The following is a 25,581-nucleotide window of genomic DNA, read 5'->3' as shown; positions in this document are numbered from 1 at the left end:
TTGTAATACATAGAGATATCATACTCCATATCAATCAATCAATCAAAAAGTTCTTTATTCACACAATCATAGAGAATGGTGTTGGCGTCATATGAAAAAATCTATGTCAAGACCAAATCTATACAGATTGGAGACAGAAGTAAGCCTAGCAAATGTTCTTCACTCTTTATACGAACTTCATAATCCTGAGATTACTTTAATGCATATGCTTAATACACTCAACTTGGTTACATTGCCATGGTGTTTTTAATAATTTTTATAAATTAAGTGACCTGACAAGGTGATATTTTAACTTCTTTATTGTTTTTGTACAAACGCTTCTGTGCGTAAGCTCACATTATCTTTATGATTGTATAAGTGTGTATATGACTATGCCATAACTGCGCAAAATGTGTAGAGATTCTCATCAGATTGCTACAAACTGTAAGTACACCAGGTAAAAGGTTAACTATTAGGTATTAGTACAAACTTCCGTGGTTTGCCATAATTGTTACATTCAATGTCAGTCTGATCACGTGGAACACACTTTTCTTCCTTTTTGTCCCTTCTTCCAGTTGTACAATGATAGCTGGTGGTATAAGCCCTTGTAACTAACCCTCAAATGAAAAGTTAAAAGAATTCCTCGTCATGAATGTATTAGCCACTAAGATTATGTCGAGAGGAGAATGAACTGTTTTCTTTAACAACTTGGCTGGGTTCCTTAATCATAAGATGTGAGATATAAATAAACTATAGTTACAGAAGAAAATTTAAATATTACCAATTTTTATGAACAATTGAAGGAATGGTGGTATAATTTAAATAAACAATTTAGTAAAAAGTTGCTGTTTTATTTGTTTAATATTCGTACAAATATATAATACAAAATTATATACAATGTAATATTTGATTTCATTCACCATAAAAACCGACACAGAGGAGATAATGAGAGATAAATCCCAGCCTCAGCCAAATCCCATGGCTGACATGTGCCATCATCAAACTCAATGTTGCCTATATACAAATGAAGCTATATGCAAACTTTAAAGTCTACAGGTCAGTTCGATTTTGAGACATCGTGGGGACAGGCATAGAAAGAAATTAAATTTTCCAGCTCCTCAAGCAATAGGCTACACTAACGCTTAGCCAACTGTTATCCGTGAAAATTTATATAATTCAAACACTCAACAAAAATTTAATAACTGTCTGATGAATAACACCAAGTCTACAAGATATTGTTAAAAAATATATAGTAAAAACAATCTTTTCATATTATGATTTTTAGATTTAGATTCCAAAAGAAATAATCTTGATTACAGTTATTTTACTCAATTAACTTTGCTTGTCAGTATCTCCTCTGTTCACAAATAAATTTACCTCTTAGACCACGAGGTTATACTTTTAGGTAATTGGGGATTTCAAATTAAATCAATGAAAAAATTATAAAATGATAAAATGTCAAAAATCTGATTGACTTCCTTTAGCATTCATGATCCTCTTGGCATGACTTGTCTTCCCAATGCCCAACTTAGGCATGCCCTTGTTGAGACCCTCCAACAAAGTACAAGCCTTGCAGACTGGCTGGCTGGACACGAAACCACACCTGGTACAGGTTCCTCTATCTGGTAACTTGACTCCCTCCCGCACTGCCAGTTTCTCACCTGTCACACGATTGTCACTTTAATTACTCAAGACAAAACTTGTACCAGTTTGTTATAACCAACTTAAGCATGCTTTTGTTGAGACCTTCCAGCATAGTACATTGTTTACTTGCCTATAATATACTCATCTGATACCCTATTTAAACTAAATAAAATACATACCTAAAACTATAAGATATATAGCTACAACAAACACATAACTTATAAATTACATGATTTTCAAGCTATTTTTTTTTTTTTTTTTTTTTTTTTTTTATATAAGGGGCGAAAAAACGCAGCGGTTATCATCGCCCTCAGAGAAAATTGGCACCTACTCGTATTTGGTGGTGTCAATTAGGCAAACATAGATTACATTCTATAAGAAAAAATATAAATAGGAATGAAAGCAAGTAGTTGAGTAAATAATTTAAGATAACCTTAGAAACTAGATAACAATACATGTAAAAGGGAAAGACTGTAAAGAGGTCTTAACCCATATAGGGGCTATAAATGTAAATAGAACAAAATAAGTACAAGGTACATAACATTAATTAAATAAACTGTAAAAACTTAACAAATTTTACTGCCACCAAGGTAGCTGTAAAGGGGCTAATTTGGCAGCTGTCATAATAATAATAAATAAAAATTAAATAATAAATTAATAAATATTAACAACAACCGATAATTGGAATAGATAAACTTAACACAATACTATATTTTGTTCATCAGCGACGTTGCTTTCAGAAAACATTAAAGTGTTTGAGTTGCCGTCTCGTCGTCGCAGAGAATATCGTTCAACGAAGCTGGCAGATTCGAGTTGCGCCTATGTACCGAGTAGCGAGGGCAGTCAACAAGCCATTGTTCAACTGTAATAACAGTGTCACATGTGTCGCAGACCGGAGGATCATCTCTACTCATGAGGAAGCCATGTGTGAGAAGCGTATGGCCTAGCGCAGGCGACACAACACAACCTCCTCACGACGACTCGGGCGGTTCGCTGTCTCCCAGAGTCCAACGCAGTCTTTAATACGACGTAACTTGTTGTTAACGACTGCCTGCCACTCGGTATTCCATTTGGCTTTCAGTTTGCCCTTCACTACCGGAATAATGTCGGAGGAAATTATCCGTGCGGTGTGTAAGGCTGGAGTTCCAATGCTTCTTTGGCTCCTCTATCTGCCAGCTCGTTTCCGGATATTCCAATGTGGCCAGGTACCCAGACAAGAAAGACAGCAAACACCTTTGGACTGAAGGGACGACAAAGAGTGCCATATTTCGCGGATGATGATGTGTTTTGAAAACATGTCGCTGATGGCTTGTATACCACTAAGGGGAGTCGCTGCAGATAACCAATTTTTTAGTCATAGGAAACGTTATATTTTAGGGCCTTTTGGATGGCTGTTAATTCGGCCGTGAAAATGGAAGAGTCGTTGGGAGAGACGAAACCCGTATCGTCTAACCCCAGTGACGAAAGCACATCCAGTTCTACAACGTTCCTTTGACCCGTCAGTATAGACAACATCGCAAGGTGCGAGGCTGCCTAGTATTTGACGGAAATTCTTGTTGGTAGACTGTTTCTGGAGTGGAAACTTTTTTTAAACTTAGAGAGATTTAAAATAATTTTTGGCATTGAGACGCTCCAGGGTGGGATATCACATTGATGAACGAATTTAAACTGGTAATCATTTAGGCCTATTTCATAAGCGTAGGATTTTGGCCCTAACGCCTAAGGGTGAAGGAAGATTTGGTCTCGCTAGGAAAGAATTATAGAGTGGATTTTCGCAGGACCGGTTCAAACGCAGGGTTTTTCTGGCTTCCCTGAAGAGCGTGAACATAGGTTTAGGGACAGTTGTTGTCGTCTATGCGAAAGAGGGGGGTTCTCCCGTTTCTGCGAGAAGACTATTAATAGGAGAAGATCGAAAAGCTCCAGTGGCCAGTCTTAAAGCAGAATTATGGACTGGGTCAAGCATTTTGAGAGCACTGGGTCTTGCGGACCCATATGCTTGACATCCATAATCTATACAGGAACGGATGGTGGCTTTGTAGAACCTGAGCATGCATGTCCTGTCAAGCCCCCCATTTTGTTCCGCTTAAAGCTCTCAGTTATGTTCAAGCGCTTCACGCATCGATCTTTTAGGTCTTTCAGGTGAGGCACCAAGTTAGCCGGGTATCAAATGTGAGACCCAGGAATTTGATTTGTCACAAGTAGTAATTCTCTGACCCAGCAAAGAGAGTGTTGGCTGCTCAACGGTACGCATTCTGGAGAAAACGATGGCTTTTGTTTTTAGGTGGCGAAAAAGAAAAACCTGTAACTCCGCACCACTGCTCAAGCCTGTTGATGGTAAGCTGTAAAGCTCTCTCCCCCACCGCTTGCTTCTTTGTAGAGATGTAAATAGAGAAATCATCTACAAACAAAGAACAGCGCACAGGAGGGGTAACGCAGGACGATATGTTATTGATTGCAATGGCAAACAGAGTACAACTTAGAACGCTACCTTGTGGAATACCATTTTCCAGCGTGAAGGAATATCGGAAATGGTGTTCCCAAGTTTGACCTGTATGGTTCTTTCCGACAAGAAGCCCTGTATGAAAGAAACCATGTGGCCCCCTACACCCCAAGATATTAAAGCATTTAATATCCCCTTCTCCAAGCTTTGTCATAAGCCTTGGAAATGTCGAAGAATACCGCGATCAACTGTTTTCTTTCAATAAAGGAATTCAGGATTGCCGATTCCAAGGCAAGTAGATGGTCACTAGTAGACCGGCCTTGTCGGAATCCGCACTGGGAGGGTGAAAGAAGATTATTTTTCTCCAGAAACCAAACAAGACGTCTGTTGACCATCCTTTCGAATACTTTGCAGAGACTGCTAGTAAGCGAAATTGGTCTATAGGCTCCTGGAGAAGTTCTATCTTGGCCGGGTTTTTGGAGAGCGATATTGTGTGAGCGAACGCCAAGAATTAGGGAATGTGTTTTCTAAATATATTCTATTAATAAATTTCAGAAGATCTTGTTTTCCATCCTCCGTCAGGTTCCGCAACATAGCATAATGTATGTTATCGGGACCTGGAGCAGAATTTGATGTCGCCTTTAGTGATGAATCAAGTTCATCAATGGTAAAGGGAAAGGTTTAAAGGAGAGTTGTTATTGATATTTAAATTTAGAGGATGTCTTTCTGTATTTGTTTTGAAATTTTGAAACTTCCCTATTGTAAGATGACGTTTTTGAAATTTCCGCAAAATGTGAGCCGAGTAAATTGGAAACTGTCAAGGGATCAGTTACCACATCGGTACCATTTTTCAGAGCAATAAGAGAAGGTGGGGGGGTCTTGCAGCAAACAGATCGAAGCTTCTCCAAAAACATCAGATGCAGGAGTTGTTCGTTTTATTAGATCTGTGTAGTCCAACCAGGACTGCGCGCCGTCTCTGTCTAAAATACCTGTCTTGCTTTTGCCCGTGCTCTTCTGTACCTACTTAAATTTTCTTCATTCGGTGATCTGTTGAACTGTCTTAAACATTTTCGACGTTCCTTTAGAGCCGCCGAACATTCTTCAGACCACCAAGAAACCTGGCGTTTGTTTGGTGAAACTGAGGATTTTGGAAATGTCCGCTCTGCGGATGTTATAATATTTACATGTAAATAATTCAGTGGCTGTATTTATGTCGTTTAGTTCGATATTACTAGTTTGAGAAACCATGTTCTTTTTGTACTCGTTCCAGTCAGCCCTCTTAATTTTCCACCTGGACACCTGCCTGTCGAAGACGGAAAGGATTGAAAAGCCACGGCAATGGGTGCATTGGTCACTCCCTGACAGGTCGGGAAGTTACGGACCAATGCACTCGAGTTGCCACGACCGGACTGCAGATTGACAGGTCGATTGCCGACCATATGCCAGTCCTAGGGCACATGTAAGTGGCCGACTCGTCATTGAGAACGACCGCTGTCACTTCATCCCACAATTCCCGCAGCCATGTTACCCCTCCGATCAGAATGGCTGGAACCCCAAGAGCGATGGTGTGCATTGAAATCACCAACCATCAAGAAAGGAGAAGGGAGTTGGCTGTACAGGTCACGTAGATCATCAAGAGATAAATCAAAAGGGGAAGGTGGAATATATATGGAGCAGATGGTTAATTTAAAGGAACGTCGATTGAAACTGCTACTGCTGGAGGTTTGTGACGATGTTCAAGGCTCTAGCATTAACAGAAGAATCTGCTAGAATAGCCACACCTCCACAGGCAATTTGGTTGGTGATGATCTAAGCGAAAGATGTCATAACCATTTTGTTTGAATCGAGTATGAGGAGACAATTTTGTCTCTTGTAGGCAAATAAATTTAGGTTTTCTTGTATTTATAAGTAATTTTAAGTCTTCAAAGTGGCTTCTCAAACCATTAATATTCCATTGTAACAGCATATATTAATATTATATATTTTATTTTGTGCTAATTCATCGTAATTTTTTTCTTTGCTTAGACACAGGACGGAAGTTACCATGAACAGTTTGGAACTCCGTCTGCATCTCCAAAGGGTCCTCAACCATATCATCATCAAGCGATAATTGTGAGGATCTGGACGAGGATGGATTAGTCTTTTTTACTAGGAAATTTAGATCTAGTTTCTGATTTTGTTTGTATGTTATTTTTTAATTTGTCGGCGAGTTTTTTTCCTCTCTTCCAAAGACAAGGCGGGTTTCTTATTTTGTTGAACCTTGTCTCTTGAAAGTAGAAGTAGCTGTTGGGCGAGCTTGAGTTTGTGTGTTGGACTTAATATGGGGCGTGTGGACTGCTTGGGAAGGATTACTGGATGCCAACGGATGTTGTCCGGTACCGGCTGCAAGCTGCTTAACCAAAGCAGCAACCTGCTCTGTTAAGTTGAGTACCATAACCTCCAAGGCGGTACATGACGGGCACTGTGTGGATTGGACTGGGGTGAAGCAGCTTCGGAGTACGAGAACTCCCTTTTTAGGGGTTGGAGCGCGATTCTTATCCTATACTCTTTGCGGGCTTCATTGAAGGAAAGTTTGTCTAGAGTAACAATCTTCAAAACTTCCTTTTCCTCTAAGTAAACTCTGCATTCCTTAGAGGTCGACCGCGTGTTTACCCTTGCAGTTCACGCATCTGAACGTCGTTCTTGCATCCGTCTTCTTGGTGGCCTTCATCGCCGCAACGGGAACATGTCTCAGGGCCCGAGCACGTCTTAGTAGAGTGCCCGAATCTCTGGCAACGGAAACACCGTTGCGGATTTTTGAAGTAAGGCCGTACAGTCAGGGATAAATTATCAAGCCTTAATAGTTTTTGGCGGTTGGGGAAATGCAAAGGTCAGGATTAGACCAGGAGTAGGGACCTTTCTCCCATTCTCCGTCCGAAGCATCCTGACCACATCGGTTACCATTTCGCATTGTAGCTCGTCCTTGATTTCTTCCTCACTACACTCCATCAGGTCACGGCAGAAGACGATCCCTTGGAGGTGTTCATGTGAGGAGTGCGGTTGAACGACGACTTCCACCCCATGATCTAAAAAACTCGTCATCTGAAGGAATTTTTTGGCTTGGATGTGGTTTCGCAGCCTCCACCACCAGATAGTTCCATTCCTTAATTTGCTCACAGCTTTAGGTTGACCGCCTGAGGAAACAAAAGCTTTGTTAATAAGGAAAAGGACTAACCTTCGTTAGAGTTTTGCCCTCATCCTTGTGACTAACGATTAGATATAGTGGAGTTGGAACGTTCATATTTTCAGCTCTTACTTTTTCTTCCCACTTTCCTTTGTTTTATATATGATTCATTTTCAGAATCTGACAACTGTCGCTTTTTTCTCCTGGATCATTAGGATCTCTTTCTCCAAATTCTTGCCCTAAGGGTGGTGTGGTTGTAATATCCATAGATAAGGTCACCAGCGCATCGTGTTTAGTAGTGCGGGCCGATTCACCGGGAGCGGGCATGCCCTCGGGTGTCCACAGACCGTAGCTTGGGGGACAACCCTACCTCAGTTCCCGAGGCCCGGTTTCCATCGATTACCAAGTCGGGAATACGCGCACAACTTGGACTCGCACGTGGCAACAGGGGCTCCGACCACCCTGCCTACTGAACACTTCCTGACCAAGGACCGAAGTGGTGGCTTCTGAACCAGTACATGACTTACGCCTCGGCAGAGACAAGCTCACATCAGCTCTCACACGACACCAGATAGGGCATCTAGTGCCGGCTTAAGCACTCCCAGCGAGCCATGCACTGGAACGGTCAGAGGACGGGTACTTAAAAGACCTGGAGGGGTATTTGGTAGGAATTAGGATATGGTTAGGTGGGAAGAGGCAGTTTAACGTCATACCCAGGACGGGATTTTCAAGCTACTCTGCACATCGACAGACAGATAGAAAATAAATTTTGCCAGCCCTCTGAATAACAAGTTTCACTGATACTCAACCAATGAATATATTTTTTCTATTATTTTTATTTAAAAAACTCACAATTGTTTAATATTTTTTTTCACGCAAGGACTGTTGGCATCAAAGATGCCATCATAAGTGTGGCATTATCAAGATGTCGAAAGGCCTTGTGTGAAAAAAATAAATTATTGGACAATTGTGTTTCTTTTATAAAAATAATAGAAACTAGTTTTTCCAATAAGAAGAGCTCCTCCTTCAATGAATATACGAGTATAGTTTATTTTTTAAATACACTGCTAACTTTTAAAAGTGTATTCAAAACCTTTCAGAAATTTTTTATTTTACTGCCTATTCCTCTGCAAACCTCACTGCTCTGTGCATATACACAGACCAGACTTGAAAATCTAGTTCTGCCTGCTACCAATAATATAGAATACAATTACTTTTTTTAAATGTATTAGTGAATTGTTAATGTACTAAATTTAAGATGAAGTAAGTGTATGTCAGCACTAAATAAACATTGCAAGTAAAAGAAGACTAAATTACAATAACAAATACAAACTATTGATAGTGTATGACTCAGAAATAAACTTTCACAATTTTTCATTAATCATTTATATAAAAAATAATTTACAAAAACATTAGTCTCGATCAATTTTGGACATTTTAAATGATTTACTTTTTACAAGTTTAAGAATGTCAAGAGAATGATCTTGGGAGTATTGGCCATGAATACACAAGGTGTTAATTATTGTTACACAGTTTGTTGTGAGTTTGACCTTGAGCTTACATGGCAGTCTCGGTTTGGTGACAGTATGAGCCAACAAGGAATGACAAGGTTTGATGAACCCTAGAATTGGTCACTAGTTACAGCACTTTATGGCCTCTGTATTTTCCTGATGTGAAATATTGTCTGAAAAATATTCAAATCCAATTAAATGAATAACTATAATACATTTTCAATGTTGATTCTAAATTATTTAAATGTATGTAATAACATTGATAAGTAATTTTAAGATACTAAACCAAGAAATAATCAGTCATGGCAACCAACCATTTATGATTTTCATGAAATTCTTAAACAAGATACTACAAAAAGGCTATAAGGTTTAAAGGATTGAAAATAATAAAAACCACCTTTTTAAATAAATTTTGAAACTAATCAAACTCCTTATCTAAACAAAAATGGATGAAAATGTAATTCCATTACATGTAAATTTAAATAAGTGAGAATAGAAATGATCAAAAGAATCAGAAGACAAGAGAATTCAAAATTTTAAAATAAAAGGACTTTAACCAATTTAATTTCTTGATAGTATAAAAGAATTAGGTCAAAGTAACAAGAAAACATTCTAAACTATAGATAAGAAATGCAAAGCTGCATATATTACTAGGGTCAATGTTGTTCATTTGCAAGATAAGGTGATAATAAGTGTAACCTTGAAACACGAGGCATAAGTACATTTGACCCATAGCTCTCTTAGCCAGTGGGCACTTTTGCTTTAATCCTTTCAATACGTTTTCATTTTTTGCCCAGGTTAAATTCTAATTATTTTTTTTATTAATTTTTCAAAGTTATAAAGATGATACTATCAATAGCAGTGAGAAGTGTGTTGTTGTTAACAGTTCTATTAGTGTTTCTCTCACAAGGTGAAGCACTGGCTCGTAACCGCATGTTTAGTAAAGTGATATCAACGAGGTGCCGGCCACTAACGGGCACCAGCAATGACCTCAGTGTCTCCAACAAGACGTGTGAGCAAGAAACAGTGAATGGATCACAAGGAAACGCTGATAGAAACTTTATCAACGGTCCAGGAACAACACCCACTCCATGTAAACCTGGTGAAAAACTAACAAGTGAAGGTACTTGCAGGCCTGTGGCATGAGCATTTACTGGCTGTGATTTATAATATATAAATAAATGTTTTTTTATTACATTTTTAAAATTTATTTACTGAATAAATAAAATTTAAATGTCAATTTGTTTTTTATAGAATTATTGCCTATACATAAAAAATACAATATTTTTAAGGAATATTGATAGCATATCCATCAATAACAGCTCATTTATATCAAAATTTACTTAATTTATGTGTTATATATTTTTAATTTAGCTGAATCTAAATGATTTATTTATTTGTACTTTATATATTGCCTCAAACTTGCACTTGATAGCTGCATTTTCTCATCAAATAAAAAAAAACTGTGTTGTTTTTTGATACTTAGGGAAAGTACAGATACCATCTTAACTTTATACAAAAAATCAAAAGCTTTCAGAGAGATATTTATTAGTCAGAACTCTTTCAAAATATCTGTTTATTTTGCTGGTAAACATTTTAAAAGCCACCACCCTACCTTGTGGTCCACCCATTAAAATAAAATAATACAAAAAGCGAAATCTTAGTTTTTTACAAACAAGTAATGCAAAACTGAGACCAATTGATAATAGGAATCTTATAAAACAAATACACTTATACTATTGCTTCATAATCTAATTAATTGTTACATAACTAACAATCAAAGAAATGCTTTATTTAGCTAAATGTAGCTTATTACGAAGAGATAATACAGATTGTTACAATTTGTTTCAAATGAAATTGTCAAACTATGAGAAATTTTGCAATCTTTAATAAAAACTTAATAATTTGGAGATTTACAACAATTAGCTATACAAATCTTTTATGTATAAAATGAATACAAAACCATGAGTACATTTCTGTTCATCAGTTCAATCATTTAATTGTTATCATTTATAAAAATAAATTATTAAACTATCTAATTAGAGTAGATGTTTTATAAGTCAAACACCAAATTGATTTTTAATATGCCTCATGACATATTTCTTAGAACAGTTGATTGTGTAATCTTTCTTTGCTTCCAAAGTTCAGTGTTGTAAAAAAACTCATTTTCATATTATCAAATGTAACTTATTTATGAAATGTAATTTGTGTAAGCATTTATTTTATTGTAATATATGATTCATGAAATTACAATAACATATAGTGTGCTTTTTGAATTCAGATATTCACAAACTTTGAGCAATGCTATAAAAATATACTATTTGCTAAACAATTGGTAATTTAGTTAATTTTCATATACATTTTGTAAATGTTGGTTAGATTACTTTCATATGTGTAATATATACTGTTACTTGGTTTAAAATCTATGTATTTACTATACAAAGTCATGAAAAATTAAACATATCTGATTATCAAATATTATAGTTAGAGTTTCGGTTGACTACAGATGGTTATCCACAGTAAAGTCAAAATATTTCAAGAATTTAATTATTTTATGTAAATGATGTTTTGATGCTGTGTGAACTGGAAAATTTGAGGATAGTGAGGACACTGACTAAGATTAAAATATGGTTTTCCACCTGCTAATTCCCCATTTACCATTTTCCCCATTACTAATATTGATAATGTATGGCTGAGGTGGAGAGGACTAACTCTGCCTCTTTAATAATGGCCTGTTTCATTTCATTCATTATGGCTGAAAACAATTAATAGCCTAATTTATAGCACAAAGTTTAAAAATTGTGAAACTGTAGTTGTGTTATGATTTTATAATCGTAATATAACTTTAAATTAGAGGGATAAGGTATGAAGAACTTTTGAAGAAGATGATATTTTTTATCTTTGTATATTAAATTTAATTTACTTTTAAGAAGAAAATTGACATGTATCCTAATCTTAACTATTATTAAACAATTTCTGAAATGTTTACTTTATAAAATGGTGTTCAGATTTTTGTTTGAAGTGCAATATTAAATTAATAAAAGTAATATTATACTTAATCAAACTATCATATTAATGTATTGTTTAACAATAAATTCTTCCTACGCTATTTGTGTGGCTCAACATTTTAAAAATGACAATCTGAAACAATAACTAAATAAGGTAGTTATGAGCTAACCAGAAATAAAGCTATTAAAAAAGATTTTGTTTCTTGTATGCCTAACGTAACTAAAATATTTAATTATACTGTGGTATATTGTTAATTATAAAAATTATAATTATAAAAAAGTGTATTACTGATGCAATTTCAATCGCACAATGGAAATGACTAGAAATAGCCACAAAAAATGTTTAATAGTATTCAGATCCTTGTATAAATCAAAATTATGGTTTTCACGCTATTTACATTGGCCTAGAGAATGTCTAAACATTTGGTTATGTCAAATTCAAGTATGTTAAAACCTATTGTGTATTTTTATGGGCAAATTTTTATTGTATTTATCTTGTACTATTCTATGTATTATTTTATGCATATGCAACAAAAGACAAATTTATGGATCTGGCAGTTGGAAAACCTGTAACAAAGGTAGACACTAACCTACTTTGCAATTTGTGCATATAACCACCTAAACACATCATCAGTAAAGTCCACACTGTATTCTTGTAAAGCTTTCAGTATCAAATTAGCACTTTTTGTCATTGCAAGTTACAAACATAAAAAATGTAAAAGATCATTTTAAAAAACTATAAAAATACATTATTAAAATCCAACTTAGAAAGAGTAAAAAAAAGGGTGTTCTGAGTGCAAAAGGAAAAAATTTTTTAAGAAATTAAATGTTTTAATAATAAAAAGTAACAAGAATGTTTGAGTTTAGCTCCAGTTCACCTTCCTCTTAATGCAGCATCTGGAATCTGATGCTGTTACAAATTTGATTCCTGGAATCTGGAGCCATGTTCGTCTGAAGAGAATATCGTTAAACGGAAAAAAAATATACAGGAAAATTAAACAAAACTTGTTTGTAGGCTCCCTTTACTCTGTAACTCCGATCTAGATCACCTGAAGATCCAGATAAATGAGGTCTGGATAAACAACTGTACTTTATAAACATTCTGACTCCCTTGGAATTTTAAGCATTGATCATGATCAGACTCTTGCTATCAACCTAAGCAAGTTGGCAGAAAAATATTTCTATCTTGAGAAAAAGAAAGATCTGAAATGAGTGTAAATAATTTATACTATACTGAATCTTAATAGATCTATATGTTTCTCTTAATAAATGTTAAAGTTTAATGTTGAAGAGATTATACATTTTTACAGAATTTAAAAAACTTAAATTTTTTGGTGTAAGGTACTTTATAAGATATTTACTTTTATTTTTTTAGCATTTTAGATTTAATAAGTTTCTATTATAAGTTTGAGTAAAGTTGAAGTACTTCAATGAGTTAGTACAGATACGGGAATGTGATTGATGAAGAGGGGACAGTTAAAGACCGCCAACAGGTCGGGTGGGGTGCATCTCATTACGGTGTAGGAGGGGAACCATTCAATATACCTATGCCTCCCAGAATGGAAAGTTTTTATTGTAAGTGTTAACAGGAAAGGTTATAAAACAAAAAGTATTCACTCTTAAAGCAATTTTTTTGGTGATAGAAAGAAGCAGAATTTTTTATTACATTCCGTCCTACATAATAGCTTTGTAAACCTATCTGTCATACCTGTAGATCGCATTTATTGACATTCTAGGCTAGTGCAATACCAGTACAAAATTTGTTTTTCAGTTTCTTTTCAAATTCCGATTAATACTTAAAACGCCTAAATATTTTACACATTGAAACATCCTCTTTCCATTGATAGCAAAAATGTTCATCATTAATTCATACGTACGTTGTTGTATGATCGACTGAATAAAGCCCTCAGATAGATTTACACACACCATATTATATAGGGTTAACCCTTACTGAGCCAATGACGTTACTAGACGTCATGCCTAAACTAGCACTAAAAGCCAACGACATCCACTAACGCAAAATCAATTTTTTATTTTAATATTATTTAAAAGCATTTCTGGGTAACAAACCTAGTAAAAACTGTCAAACAAGATTGATCTAAACAAGAGTCAATAGTTCGTGTCTATTTTGAAGGTCACGGCTCTTATTCGATCGACAAAATAGTGGGCGGCCGGATGTTCATAGTCTCCCGCAGAGCCAACGACGTCTACTGATGCGCGCTCAGTCCGCCTGTAGCCTTCCGTGAGGTTAGATGTTTATTCGCCCTTCCATTTTCGATCCGCGTATTTATCTTTTCAATTTTGATATTAATCAATATTTTAAATCAATTTGCAGCATAGTTTATGTATTATTATCGTGATGTAGGGCTTTATTGTCAACTTTTTTTTTAGTTCATTGATTTTATTTAATTTGTATATATATATATAAATTTTTACTATATTCTTTATATTTTCTCTAAATACAAATTACTATATGCATGTTTATTGTAACATATAACAATAATTGTGTTCAACTATTGTTAATTTTATATATAAACACATAGAATGTCAAAATTAAATTTTTTCAGTGAAATTATGATTTTACCATTTTTTGGCTGTAAATTAACAATAAAGAGTGAAAAAAAATATTTTGTCGTTTTTTTTTTTACCTGTTATAAGAATTATAAAAAAAAATTGGTTTTGGTATGTGGGAATTTTTTTATTTTTAAGGTGTATGGCTCTTAGGAGTAGTTTTGGTTATTTATTTGTGGCTCGCTAAGGGTTAATTTGTAATAAAATCCATTTCAGTTGGTAAAGTAACCATTTTGAGTTTAAACTAATGTGATTAAAACTATTTAGATGACAAAACTGCTGAAACGCAACTTTATAACATGACTACAACATATTAGGACGCACCATGCAAAATTTCAGCTCAGTATATATATATATATATTTAACACTTTTACCGTATCACCGGTCTGTGAGACCAGAGGGGAATTTCATGTTTCTGAAATTGGCATTACTGGTGTTCGTTTGCCCCCTTCACGCTCAGTAGCTTTCAACCGGTATCTCCTGAGCTGTTTTTGATTGGTTTTAGTTTGTCTAGGGCGTTTGACCTTGAATCAGTCCAGTTATTTTGTGAGCGCTACGGTCTACTGTACCGGACGATACGGTTACTGTAACTATTCTACCGGTCTGTCATACCGGGTGATACGGATAAAGTGTGAATAGTTATTACGTGTTTGTATATATTAGTTTTTATGTTTTATTATAACTTGTTATAAACATGAGTGACTCGGAAATTTTAAGAGTAAACGATGGAAGATTTAAAGAGCGACTTTTACAACTCCTACATAACGTTGAAGGGGATGATAGTAAGGATGAACCTGTTGACGATTCGGATGAAGATCCAAACTATGTAGTGTCTGATAACCCATCTGTTTGGAGTGCAGCAGAAAGTTGTGCATTTCATGTGTTCAGAATATCTAAAATCTGTGGTTATTTTTTTGTATGTACTTATGCCTTTTTTAAGTTTTAATTGCTTTGGTAAACATGTATGTGTATTTCTGATACTTGTAAATACAGCTTTATACTATACCAGTATTCTAGAATATTATTTTCCATCCTAAATTCCCCAAATTATTAAATTTTATAATTTTTTGCAATTACAAATATTTAAAAAATATTAATTGTAGTTTTGTTATCAACAGGGAATAATTGTAAATATATTCAGTGTTTAAATCTGAACTAAAAAACAAGAATAGCCAAAAAACAGCAAAAAACCTCCCTCAGGTCTGTGAGACCGGATGATACTGTAAGTGATTGCAATTTCATGATACGGTAAAAGTGTTAAATGTTAACATTAAAAAATAACCATGTCTATCATTAACAGGAGAAAAACACAGAACTAAAAATAACTTCCATAGACTTTCCACTTTATTTATTATATTAGGCTTTTGGACACTTAAACATAACTCACCAGAATGTATTATATCCATAATGACTGATGGTCGTATTTTCTCCAAGTCTTTAAGAAATGTCCTTGCATGTCCTCTGTACGCATTAGGCGCAAAAACACACTCTGTAGAAAAGTAAACCAACTTTTTAAAGTAGGCATACATTACTATCTCTTTTTCATAGGAATATTTCAGAGGTTTGACTCGTGGAATGGCCCCTTCACTTGCCTGAACAAGAGAAAAGAAACACCACATTGTGAATTAAACACAGTAATAAACAAATATATTATATAATATCTGAACACAAATAATGAACTGATGTACTATCAGCATTTAATGACAATGAAAAATAACCTGTGGAAACATTTTGTATATATATATATATATATATATATATATATATATATATATATAAAGAGAATTATAGAAAAACCATTTCTGCTTAGTCGTACTTGCTATACTTAGATCACAAATCCATAACATTGCACAGTTTTAGTACTATGGATTTTTTGTATTAACAAAGAAATAGTCTGAACTGGACACTGTATAACTCTATATGAACACTTAAAACTTCTTTAAAAGTTAGTTAGGATGACAGAATGAATATTTAAAATCAAGAGAACATCTTAAAGGTAGGGATGGGCCATACCAAAAAAATTCAGTTCCAACCAATATCAAATTTGTGGTTTTGGTCTCAATTCTGAATTTGACACAGAGTCATTTGTTATTTGTGACTGAGGATATAACATGCCAAATGTTTATATTTGGCCGCAGTAAAAGCAGCCAGCAAATATTTCAAACCACCTTGGACGATGATAAAAATATTTTAAGATATGAACATACTTATATTCTTAAAGAGGATATCTTTCTATATGTAAACCATTTATGAGGTAAAAACGCTAGAGTTATCAGTTTGTTTATCGCCGAACAACATACATCAGCGCACAGACACAGCAGAGACATGGTAATGCAGTAGTATAGATAGAAGTAAGAACTGCAAACTAAGTATTACTTACAAAGCTATGATAATTTTTAAACTTAGTTATCCATCTTGTCATACACAAGTTCAAAAAAACACGTATTAGTGATTAGTAAATTACGTGCTACTGATCAAATGTTATCCACAAATAGATGCAGCAGACTTGCGTCGATACACAAACATTATTATAGAAAATATGAACTGAAATCAAGTATCATTTACAAAAAAATAAACATTTGTTCATTTGGTTATCTATCTATATATTTTCATACACAAAATATAACAAAAACATGTTTTAATAACCGGTAATTTGAGTACTGCCAATCAGCTGCTATCCATTTAAAGACAGTTGAGTGAGTAGTAAAGGAATCAGGTGAAAAGAGCCATGGTATCGAGAATCGTCGATACTTCCATGTATTTAGGATTCAGGTATTATCAGAATCAACCCATCCCTACAAATCCCTGTTGTAGTTTATGCTGTAAAAGTAGTAACCTAGTACAAGAGGAGTATGGTTACTAACTGTAATGATGGCTGTACATCGCTGCAGACGCGCAATGTCTCCTCTCAGAATGTTCATGAGCACCGTCTCCGCCAGGTCATCGGCGTTGTGACCAGTTGCCACAGCATCAACCCCGAGCAAAGCAGCTCCACGGTCCAGCGCTTGCCGACGGAACACACCACAGAATGTACAATTGTTCTTCCTACCAATCTAAAATGAAGGAAAGATAAACAAAAAATTGCTTGACAATAACAATGAATTGCTTTTCTGTATTATGTTATTGATCTTCTGTAATAAGAGTGAGAATTCCACAGTTAATGTATATATATATATATATATATATATATATATATATATATATATATATATATATATATATATATCACCAAATCTTATCTTTGAAATCTAATAATGTAAGATTGCCAGAGTGCACTGTACATAATTAGATATTAAAAAGGTTATATCAGACAAGCCCAAAGCACACACAACTCAGTTTTTAAATAAATTAGATTAAAGAAAACATGGAGATCTCTTTCATTAAATTGAATCAATCTTAAATGAACCAGTAGAGGATTGTTAATGTTTTTAATATTTTGCCTTTTGTCCACAACTTAATTTATTTGAGAAAAAAGGAGTTACACCCGTCTGAAATTGTATAGAATGTATTGTCATTGAAATAAGAAATAGTGGGTAATTAAAAATTTCAACAGTTATTAAAAAATGTATTGATTAACTTAGCACCTTATTCAGTCAAAGAATTTGAGAAGGATTGTTTACTACAAAATATATGTAAGCAATATTGTAGTTTCGATAAAATGGCTATGTATGACCAGTTAGTATGGCAATAAACAATTACTGTTTAGTAAAAAATGGTGACGACGGATATAATGGTATGCAAAATGACATCTTATACATGTCACTTCTTTACAGTTCCTACAACAATATAACTGCATGACTAAACCCTTCTAGGTTGAGGGTGAACATGTTTTCTCTGTCTAGGATTACCTGTGCAACAATTTTATCCATGGTCCAACCATACAACTCTTCATACGATAGAATCTTCAAAGGCATTTCATAATCATCCCGATTTTGCTTCACTGTATCTAAACTATCATCCCTGTAACCTAAAAATCAAGGTAGAATATTATTACATATTTGTTTCTAGTATTAAATAAAAAGGAATGTAAATTTTTACTATTTTAGTATTATATATTAATAAATATATAAATAATATTTAGACATTAAGACATTTTTAAGGATTAAATTAAATAATTATTTTGATTAATGCACCAAGTATAATGTTAATTTGTATTAATTCCTTAACAAAAATTAACAACTTCCATTTTGGTGTGAAGGATACAGTAACTTATTTCACAATAGTAAGAATTTATAAAAAGAAGACTACACTGAAAATTAAAATTATAGGGTTCAACAATCAAATTAATATGAACATATACCAATATAGATCACAGCTAAATATATAATTTTTTAAATACAAGTATGTGGCATCATAGTATTTAAAACTTTCAATAGAATGATTCTGTGATTTTGAAAAAGCCTCATTGTTGATAATTACAAAGTATATGGAAAATAAAAGTTTTAAAAACCAAACCACCTCAGCTAAACAAATTATGAGATAGCCTTAAACCATGGTGTAGGACTTGCTTGAAATAAAAAACAGAAAAAAGAAAAGAAATTACGGTTTGTGAAACCAGATTTTTTTTATATCTGTGAGGTATGACGTTTCCTTAAAAATAAGTGTTAAGCTTTTGTACTAACTTTACTGATTTTCAATACAGATTACCTTGTATTTAAAAATTTAGCTTATGGATTTAAAAAATCTAAATTTACCCGTAATTCCTTCATCAACAGATAACAAGACTAATCTCAGACCATAGTCATGTTTTTTATTTAACAACTTCATTACATAAGCCAGAACTGTTGAATCCTTTCCTCCTGAAGCTGCTATTGCAACCGTCTGACCTTTTTGAAACAGTTTTCCCTCAAGGATTGTTTGATGGATTTCTGTTTCAAAAGCCCAGAAAAAACACTCCTTGCACATAGCATCGCCTGTTTTTGGTCTCTGAAAAACAAAACATTATATTAGAATCAAAAGCTACGGTCATTTAAACTACAGAAAATGGAATAAAGGACTATTGAAAAATGGAATTAATTCCTATAATTTATGAGTGCATGTGATTATCCTGAGCTTTCATATACTGTACACCAAAAATTTGGCCAGTGATTGTCACATGGAATTAAATGTAGCGAAATGTACTTATACAGATTCTTCATGAATATGTAATAAAAACTTAGGTACTTTAAACATAGTTACAAACTTTAATACTGTGCCTAGCATATAGTTAATGTGTGGTTTTTGGAGGAAGAAATTATTATAAAGCTAAATCAACTACTAACTTACCAAATACATAATTATATGTCTGAATCAGTCTCCACCCCTACCCATCTTGCTTTTCCCTGCACCCACTCTTAAATGTCGAGTTTGCAAGCTTATGGTATAAAGCCCAAAAGATTTATATTATATTCTCTATAAAATAAGAATATGTTAGATAGATTTAGAATAGGCTATGTAGATATTTAAGTACGTAGTATTGATAAGAGAAGTTTAAAGTGTTACAGTATCAGTGAATGTAATGGCTAAGTGGCCAATCAAAATTTCAACATTATTAACGTATTTGTCTTGTCCTCCTGAACAAAACTATACATGGTTTTAGTGGGTGCAAATCACAAATAACTATCTTTTTTAATAATGGAAATGGAAATATCATTTTATGGTTATATTCTGTACTGTGCTTCTTGTTATCTATGATTTTCAGCATTATCTGCCCCTGATAGCTGTCTTAGTTTTTTGTGGTATGAACAGCACCAGCAACCGTTCAGTGCAACCATGGCATCCATTACTTTACTGCGGTGCATTAACTCTAATACGTCAATTAGTATTGAAAGTTATTTACATGTTCGAGTATCGATTACATAAGCAGTTAAAATATTATAAAATTAATATATTTCTTTATAATAGGTTATCATGTGTTTTAAGAGGGAGAGTACAAGTTTACCAGTAATTGAGTGTTATTTTTAATGGAGAAAAAATATTTTCATGTCATTGGAAGTTACCAGGTGGTTTGCAAGTAAACTGTACATACATAGGAAATTAGGCAGTTATGGTTACGTTAGTTTTGCTTATTTATTAAACCTATATTTGTCTTTTACACTATTTATTCATTTGTAGAACGTTTGGTTAGTTTGTTTGCATTATTATAAAATTAATTTTTATCCACACAAGTAACGAAATTCACGTTATTAACCTATTGCAATCATATTTCTGAATAAACAATGCAAGATTTTAGGGGATGAAAATGACAGATAATTTTAGAACAGTGGAAATACCTTTCATGCAAGACAGTAGAAAGTTATGGTTAGGTAAATGTATAATATATGTTTGCTATGCCAAGCTGTGTTTCCTAGATAGCAGTAATGGTCGGAGGCATTTATGATTAGACCCTTTAGAACTAATTAGATTTTTAGTGATAGTGATAGATACTACCTTGAGGGATGTTTATCGTATATCGCCATCAGCACAAAAACAGCAATAATTTGCTAAAGCCCACACTGATTGTCATAAGCACTTTTGTCAGATCCATATGAAACTTTATTCTCAGAAAGTCAAAATATTAACAATGTCTTCTTCTATTTGGCTCAAATTCCCTTTACTTCAGCATTAGTTTTATTTTACGTGACCTAATATGGTGCAATGGCTAATATTAGCAGCAATCAATGTGAGGTTGACTCAAGAGTCATAACAAGATCACATGATGCCCAACACAAATTTATGTAGAACAAAGAAATATTACTCTGTGCAAGAAAAGCAGTTCCATTTTTAATGTTCTATAACATTGTTATTTATCATTAACACTCCTTGAAACCTTATAATGTTTGTTCAGGACAATAGCTGTAAGTTAATAACATGAAATTTGTCTTTATTTGTCACTATAGGTGTTAATTTCATATTTACCATTTTATCTTTGATTGTAAAAAAAACCGCAGTCCCCCAACATTATTGCCGACTATAGTGAGCATTACTTTCATAGCATTCCATCTTTATACTCATGTTGGTAATTTATAGTTACACTAGGCTAACGTTTAATTACTGATCCTAGACATGATACTAATATTTCCCTTCTCAATAATGTTATTTACTATTTTATTACGTACCTTTGGAATTACTCACGCAATGGTTCTTAAACCTAATTTATCCCTTTTAGGAATAATTAATGTAAGAATCCTAAGCATTTAGTGGTAAAATTGTTGGCCAATGTTGTGTTAACCCTTTCAGTGCCAACAACTGTTTTTATGGTTTTCAATAAGACGTGACGGAAGAGTCAGTGTCCATTTAACCGGACATCCAAAAAATAAATCGCCGAAATTTAAATTAAAGTAGAATGTTTCCAATATTGTTCTTTTTGTATTTACTATAAAATAATCTTTCTGAAAAACACTATGTAAGTTTTTGAACTAAATACTGACCAAACAAACACTAAGTACAAGGGACATTGAGTGTCTGCATTATACTGCTTGGCGGCATTATGACTCTGTCAACTTTCGTTTGCTTTGTTAATGTGCAATTATTTACTTTTTTTACCAAGTAGTGTTAATTGAATTCTTTCAAATAATTAAAGTAATATGAAGAGAAATAGATCACTAATAAGTGAGAACACTGTTCATAGACTGTTACAAAAGGAGGTCGTGAATGATGGTTTCTTTAAAATGTCGGTACTTTGGTATTACCCGGAGGCCACTATTTTTGGAAGAGCTTTTCTAACCAGAGTCCTAAAACTACATTATTAGAAATAACAAACTTTATTTGACTTACTGTGAAAATTATATGTCACTATGACGATCGGTTCTTGTTTTATGCCTCCTGAAAGGAAGCAATGTCGGCGAGAAGGAGGCCACTGTGTCCCTATATATACTATTTGTTATAACATGGCATAAGTACGAGTAGGTTTAGATTACGTTATCATAAATATGTCACTAGTAGTACCAAAATTAAAGATAACCTTACAACCACTGATGTGATCTGAGCTTGAATTTGGGCACTATCTCCGGAGATTTTTTTCTTCTTCTTTTGCCAAAAGCCCGCAGTAATGGCCAGAAGCATTCCCGATTGGTACTTCCCAACCACAGATCATGTCCCAGATAGACATTCTTTTCCGACATCATGTTGGATGTGAGCGCTCGTTAATTTTGTATATTTCTAATAGGTACGTATGTTTTATTCACTTGTACCTATCTAATAATAAATAGTAGATAAGGAGAGAGTGGCCCCATAACTTCCTTTTGGGAGGCACAAAACAACTGACCGTCATGACATGTAAATTTTACAGAAATTCAAATAAAATCTGTTCTTAATTTACTACAGTTTAGGACCCTGGTAAAAAAGTTCCAAATAAAGGGGTCTCTGGATAATAACAAAGTACCAAAATGTCGAATGAAGTAAAACATTACAACATTTTTTAAACCATCAAATAATCAAATTTTTCAATGTACAATGTGCAAATTATGTTTTTATATTCTTGTTTTTGATATGCCTATGTTTTATTTTTGTATTAAACAGTTTTTTATGTAAATATAGGGATGTTGTCACTTGTTTATTAATTATAACAAATTTACAAAATATTGTGACTCAACATTTTTTCATACAAACGGATATAAAAAGTGTACCTAAGTGTATCTTTTCCAGATAGTTCAGTGAATCTTTTAAGTTATGCGCTATAATACCTGTGGGTGAGAATTATAACACCATCTACTGTGTGAGGAATGTTTTAACTACCTAGGCATTAATAGGGGCAAAATGAAAAAAATACATTTCAATGTATTATTATTTATTACTAATATAAAAATTTTGGGGTAGGGTACGATAAGCGGACCCGGTTTTTTATATCGATACCTAATATTCACATCTCAAATCCTAGACTATCAATCGATATAAAAGTATCTATAGTCCTCAATAACAATCATATGTTTGAAATTAAAATATGGATTTAATATTTACAGTGATTAAACAAATTATTATAAGCAAAATTAGGAAAACTGAAGACGACCATGTTTGCTCCTCTCACAGTTACAGTTATTTCTTTCCCACAAATTTCACATAATGGATTTTTCGTTACGAGTCCAACATGTTGAAGCCATGTAAAACATGTCTTATCATCTTTCAAAGCAATGTCGTGTAGTTTTCTAAAATTGACTGCCATTTTTAATAATCAAATGTTACTTATATGTAAAATTGAAATATTACCTTACGTGTATTATTTGAAAGTGTTTACAGCTGTTGATATAGATTATTTAAGTTATTTGTTCAAAATAATTAATCAGTATTGATTGATTATATCGGTAGTTATGATTAAGTAATATCGTTTGCCAATTTCGATATAAAAAACCGGGTCCGCTTATCGTACCCTACCCAAATTTTGTTATGCATGCATAATAAAATAAATTTATAGGCTAATTAGTTAAAGCATGTTTTTATTAAAGAAATATTTTAAAAACTCCAAGTGTTTTGGTCCAAAATTAACAAATATATGACATTTACTGTTGACGGCTGTAAAAAAGTAAAGTTTGGCCTGGTTCTTTTTGATACAGCACAGGGCATATACCTTGGCACTTTTCGCAAAATAATCGAGAAAATGTCTGGCACTTTTAGGTTAAGACTCACCAACATATTGAGGGTAGAAGTGTGTTCTTTATTGTATGAAATTATCCTGAAATATTTTGAGTAAGCCTACCTTAGTAAAAGTAATAACATAGACAATTATAAAATTACCTTCAAAATTGCGTTTTTTCCACATTTTGTACTGCATGGTATAGGCATGTCTGACACTTGGATTCAAATCAAAACAACCTTCTTCAGTCAGGCCTAACAGTGTAATTTCTCGTTTATGTACCTACTTGTAAAAGACATGCGTAAATAACACTACTTTTAATGTATAAATAAGCCACTGAACCAAATTGAATGACTAAATTGTATATTTGTTTCCCCAAACTAACTACTCAAGATAATCTAAGATTAATTACTCATTCATAGAATGTTGATCCACGAGCAGACGACGCCAACAAACGACAAGAACACAGAGGAATAGTAATTATTGTATGTAGTGTTTTGTGAACACTATTTCAAATCATATATAAGAAAACAAACGTAAAAAATGAGACATTCAGTCTATGATAATTAGGTACCATGATACAGTTTAATCACTCAATACGTGACAATTTAACTGTACAGGGGCAATGTTATAGTGGTTTTACATTACCACATCATAATTTTTATGTTAAGTTAGTTGTTGTAAATTTTGTTATAGATTCATCTAAATTGTTTTTTACGCATTGATAGTTACATAAAACAGCCGAAGTAATCACTTGCAATTCCAAATAATAACATTTAGCATTCCTGGTGGGGAACAACGATTGGAAAATAAAATCTAGATCGACTAAAAAAAGAAAGAATATAATTGAGAAGAGGGTTCACACGTTGTTACAATAAATTGGAAGAGCAGTTTAACACAGAAGTGCCTCATGATGTCTTGGAATTTTATGAAAAGTTATCGATTAAATCAGATAGGCTATTTGCTATTGACACTCAGGTGAGTAGGCTAAATGTTTTCTATAGAAAATAATAAACAATTTCTTGAAACTGAGTATGATGAGGTATAGAGAGGTGGAAAACATTAAAAAGTAAATATACCAGTACCGGTACCACTCTTAAGTCGAACGTAAGGATTGATTGGTAATAAAAACCTTTGTTGCTCTAAACAACTGTAAAATTTGCCAAAGTTAAACCTGAGTAAATTTGACCGTAGTTTAAAAAACTATATCAGCTTCCACGCTAAATTAAAAAAGAAGTTCAAGAATAAATTCAAATGTTCAGTATTTAATACAGCCTACAGTTGTAAAATACTACAGGGCGTGATCTAGTTAATAGCTTTCCTCCGTCTGGCCCTAACTATCCTAAGGTAATTTAGCAATTTACACAGAGGTTTTGTAGGAAAGAGCTGTCGATTGAATTGCTAAGCATATTTTTATCTCAATATACTGGTAAAACGTTCACTCTAATATATTTATTTGACCCGTTAAGATCATAGTTACGTTCTTTGATCATAGAGTTATAAGGCGTATGTATGTCTTGTTGCTATCTCATGGCAGAATCAGCCTTGCTCGCCAAGACAATTGTATCAACGACAATCTCCTCGCCTAAGCTTAGTTGTAGATAGTCGACAAGATAACTTACAGCAGCAAAAACAAATTAGAAGAGCTTTTAGCATTTTTGAAAGTCGAGGTAGAAGCAGGGGAAAGTTTATAATTAGTTCATAGTACCCTTTCTCAGAATGATATTAAGACTAATCTT

At 33.6% G+C, this 25,581-nt stretch overlaps 1 protein-coding gene across 2 annotated transcripts; it reads right to left on the bottom strand.

The window, feature by feature from the left end:
* Positions 1-809: 809 nt before the first annotated feature.
* LOC124359646 (cytoplasmic tRNA 2-thiolation protein 1) lies at positions 810-24,293 on the bottom strand. 2 transcript variants are annotated; one of them, XM_046812561.1, is made up of 6 exons: positions 24,004-24,293; positions 19,011-19,242; positions 18,165-18,283; positions 17,181-17,369; positions 15,704-15,908; positions 810-1,640 (listed from the first exon to the last, which is right to left on the bottom strand). In XM_046812561.1, exons 1-6 carry the CDS (start codon positions 24,049-24,051, stop codon positions 1,438-1,440), a joined length of 996 nt encoding a protein of 331 aa, XP_046668517.1. In that variant the 5' UTR covers positions 24,052-24,293; the 3' UTR covers positions 810-1,437. The 2 variants fall into 2 exon arrangements, with proteins under 2 accessions (XP_046668517.1, XP_046668526.1); XM_046812570.1 differs by lacking the exon at positions 810-1,640 and adding an exon at positions 8,764-8,910.
* Between the last annotated feature and the right edge of the window lie 1,288 nt (positions 24,294-25,581).

Source organism: Homalodisca vitripennis, chromosome 1, assembly GCF_021130785.1.
Source record: "Homalodisca vitripennis isolate AUS2020 chromosome 1, UT_GWSS_2.1, whole genome shotgun sequence".
Classification (NCBI taxonomy): domain Eukaryota; kingdom Metazoa; phylum Arthropoda; class Insecta; order Hemiptera; family Cicadellidae; genus Homalodisca; species Homalodisca vitripennis.
This window is presented reverse-complemented; position numbering and strand designations above follow the sequence as displayed.

Excerpts from the sequence above, each read along its gene's own strand:
- LOC124359646 (XM_046812561.1), bottom strand. The coding sequence starts at position 24,051 with ATGCCTATACCATGCAGTACAAAATGTGGAAAAAACGCAATTTTGAAG. Across the intron at positions 18,284-19,010 it reads TGTTGATGAAGGAATTACGG|GTTACAGGGATGATAGTTTA; the intron begins GTAAATTTAGAT and ends CTTGATTTTTAG. Across the intron at positions 17,370-18,164 it reads TGGATAAAATTGTTGCACAG|ATTGGTAGGAAGAACAATTG; the intron begins GTAATCCTAGAC and ends CCTTCATTTTAG.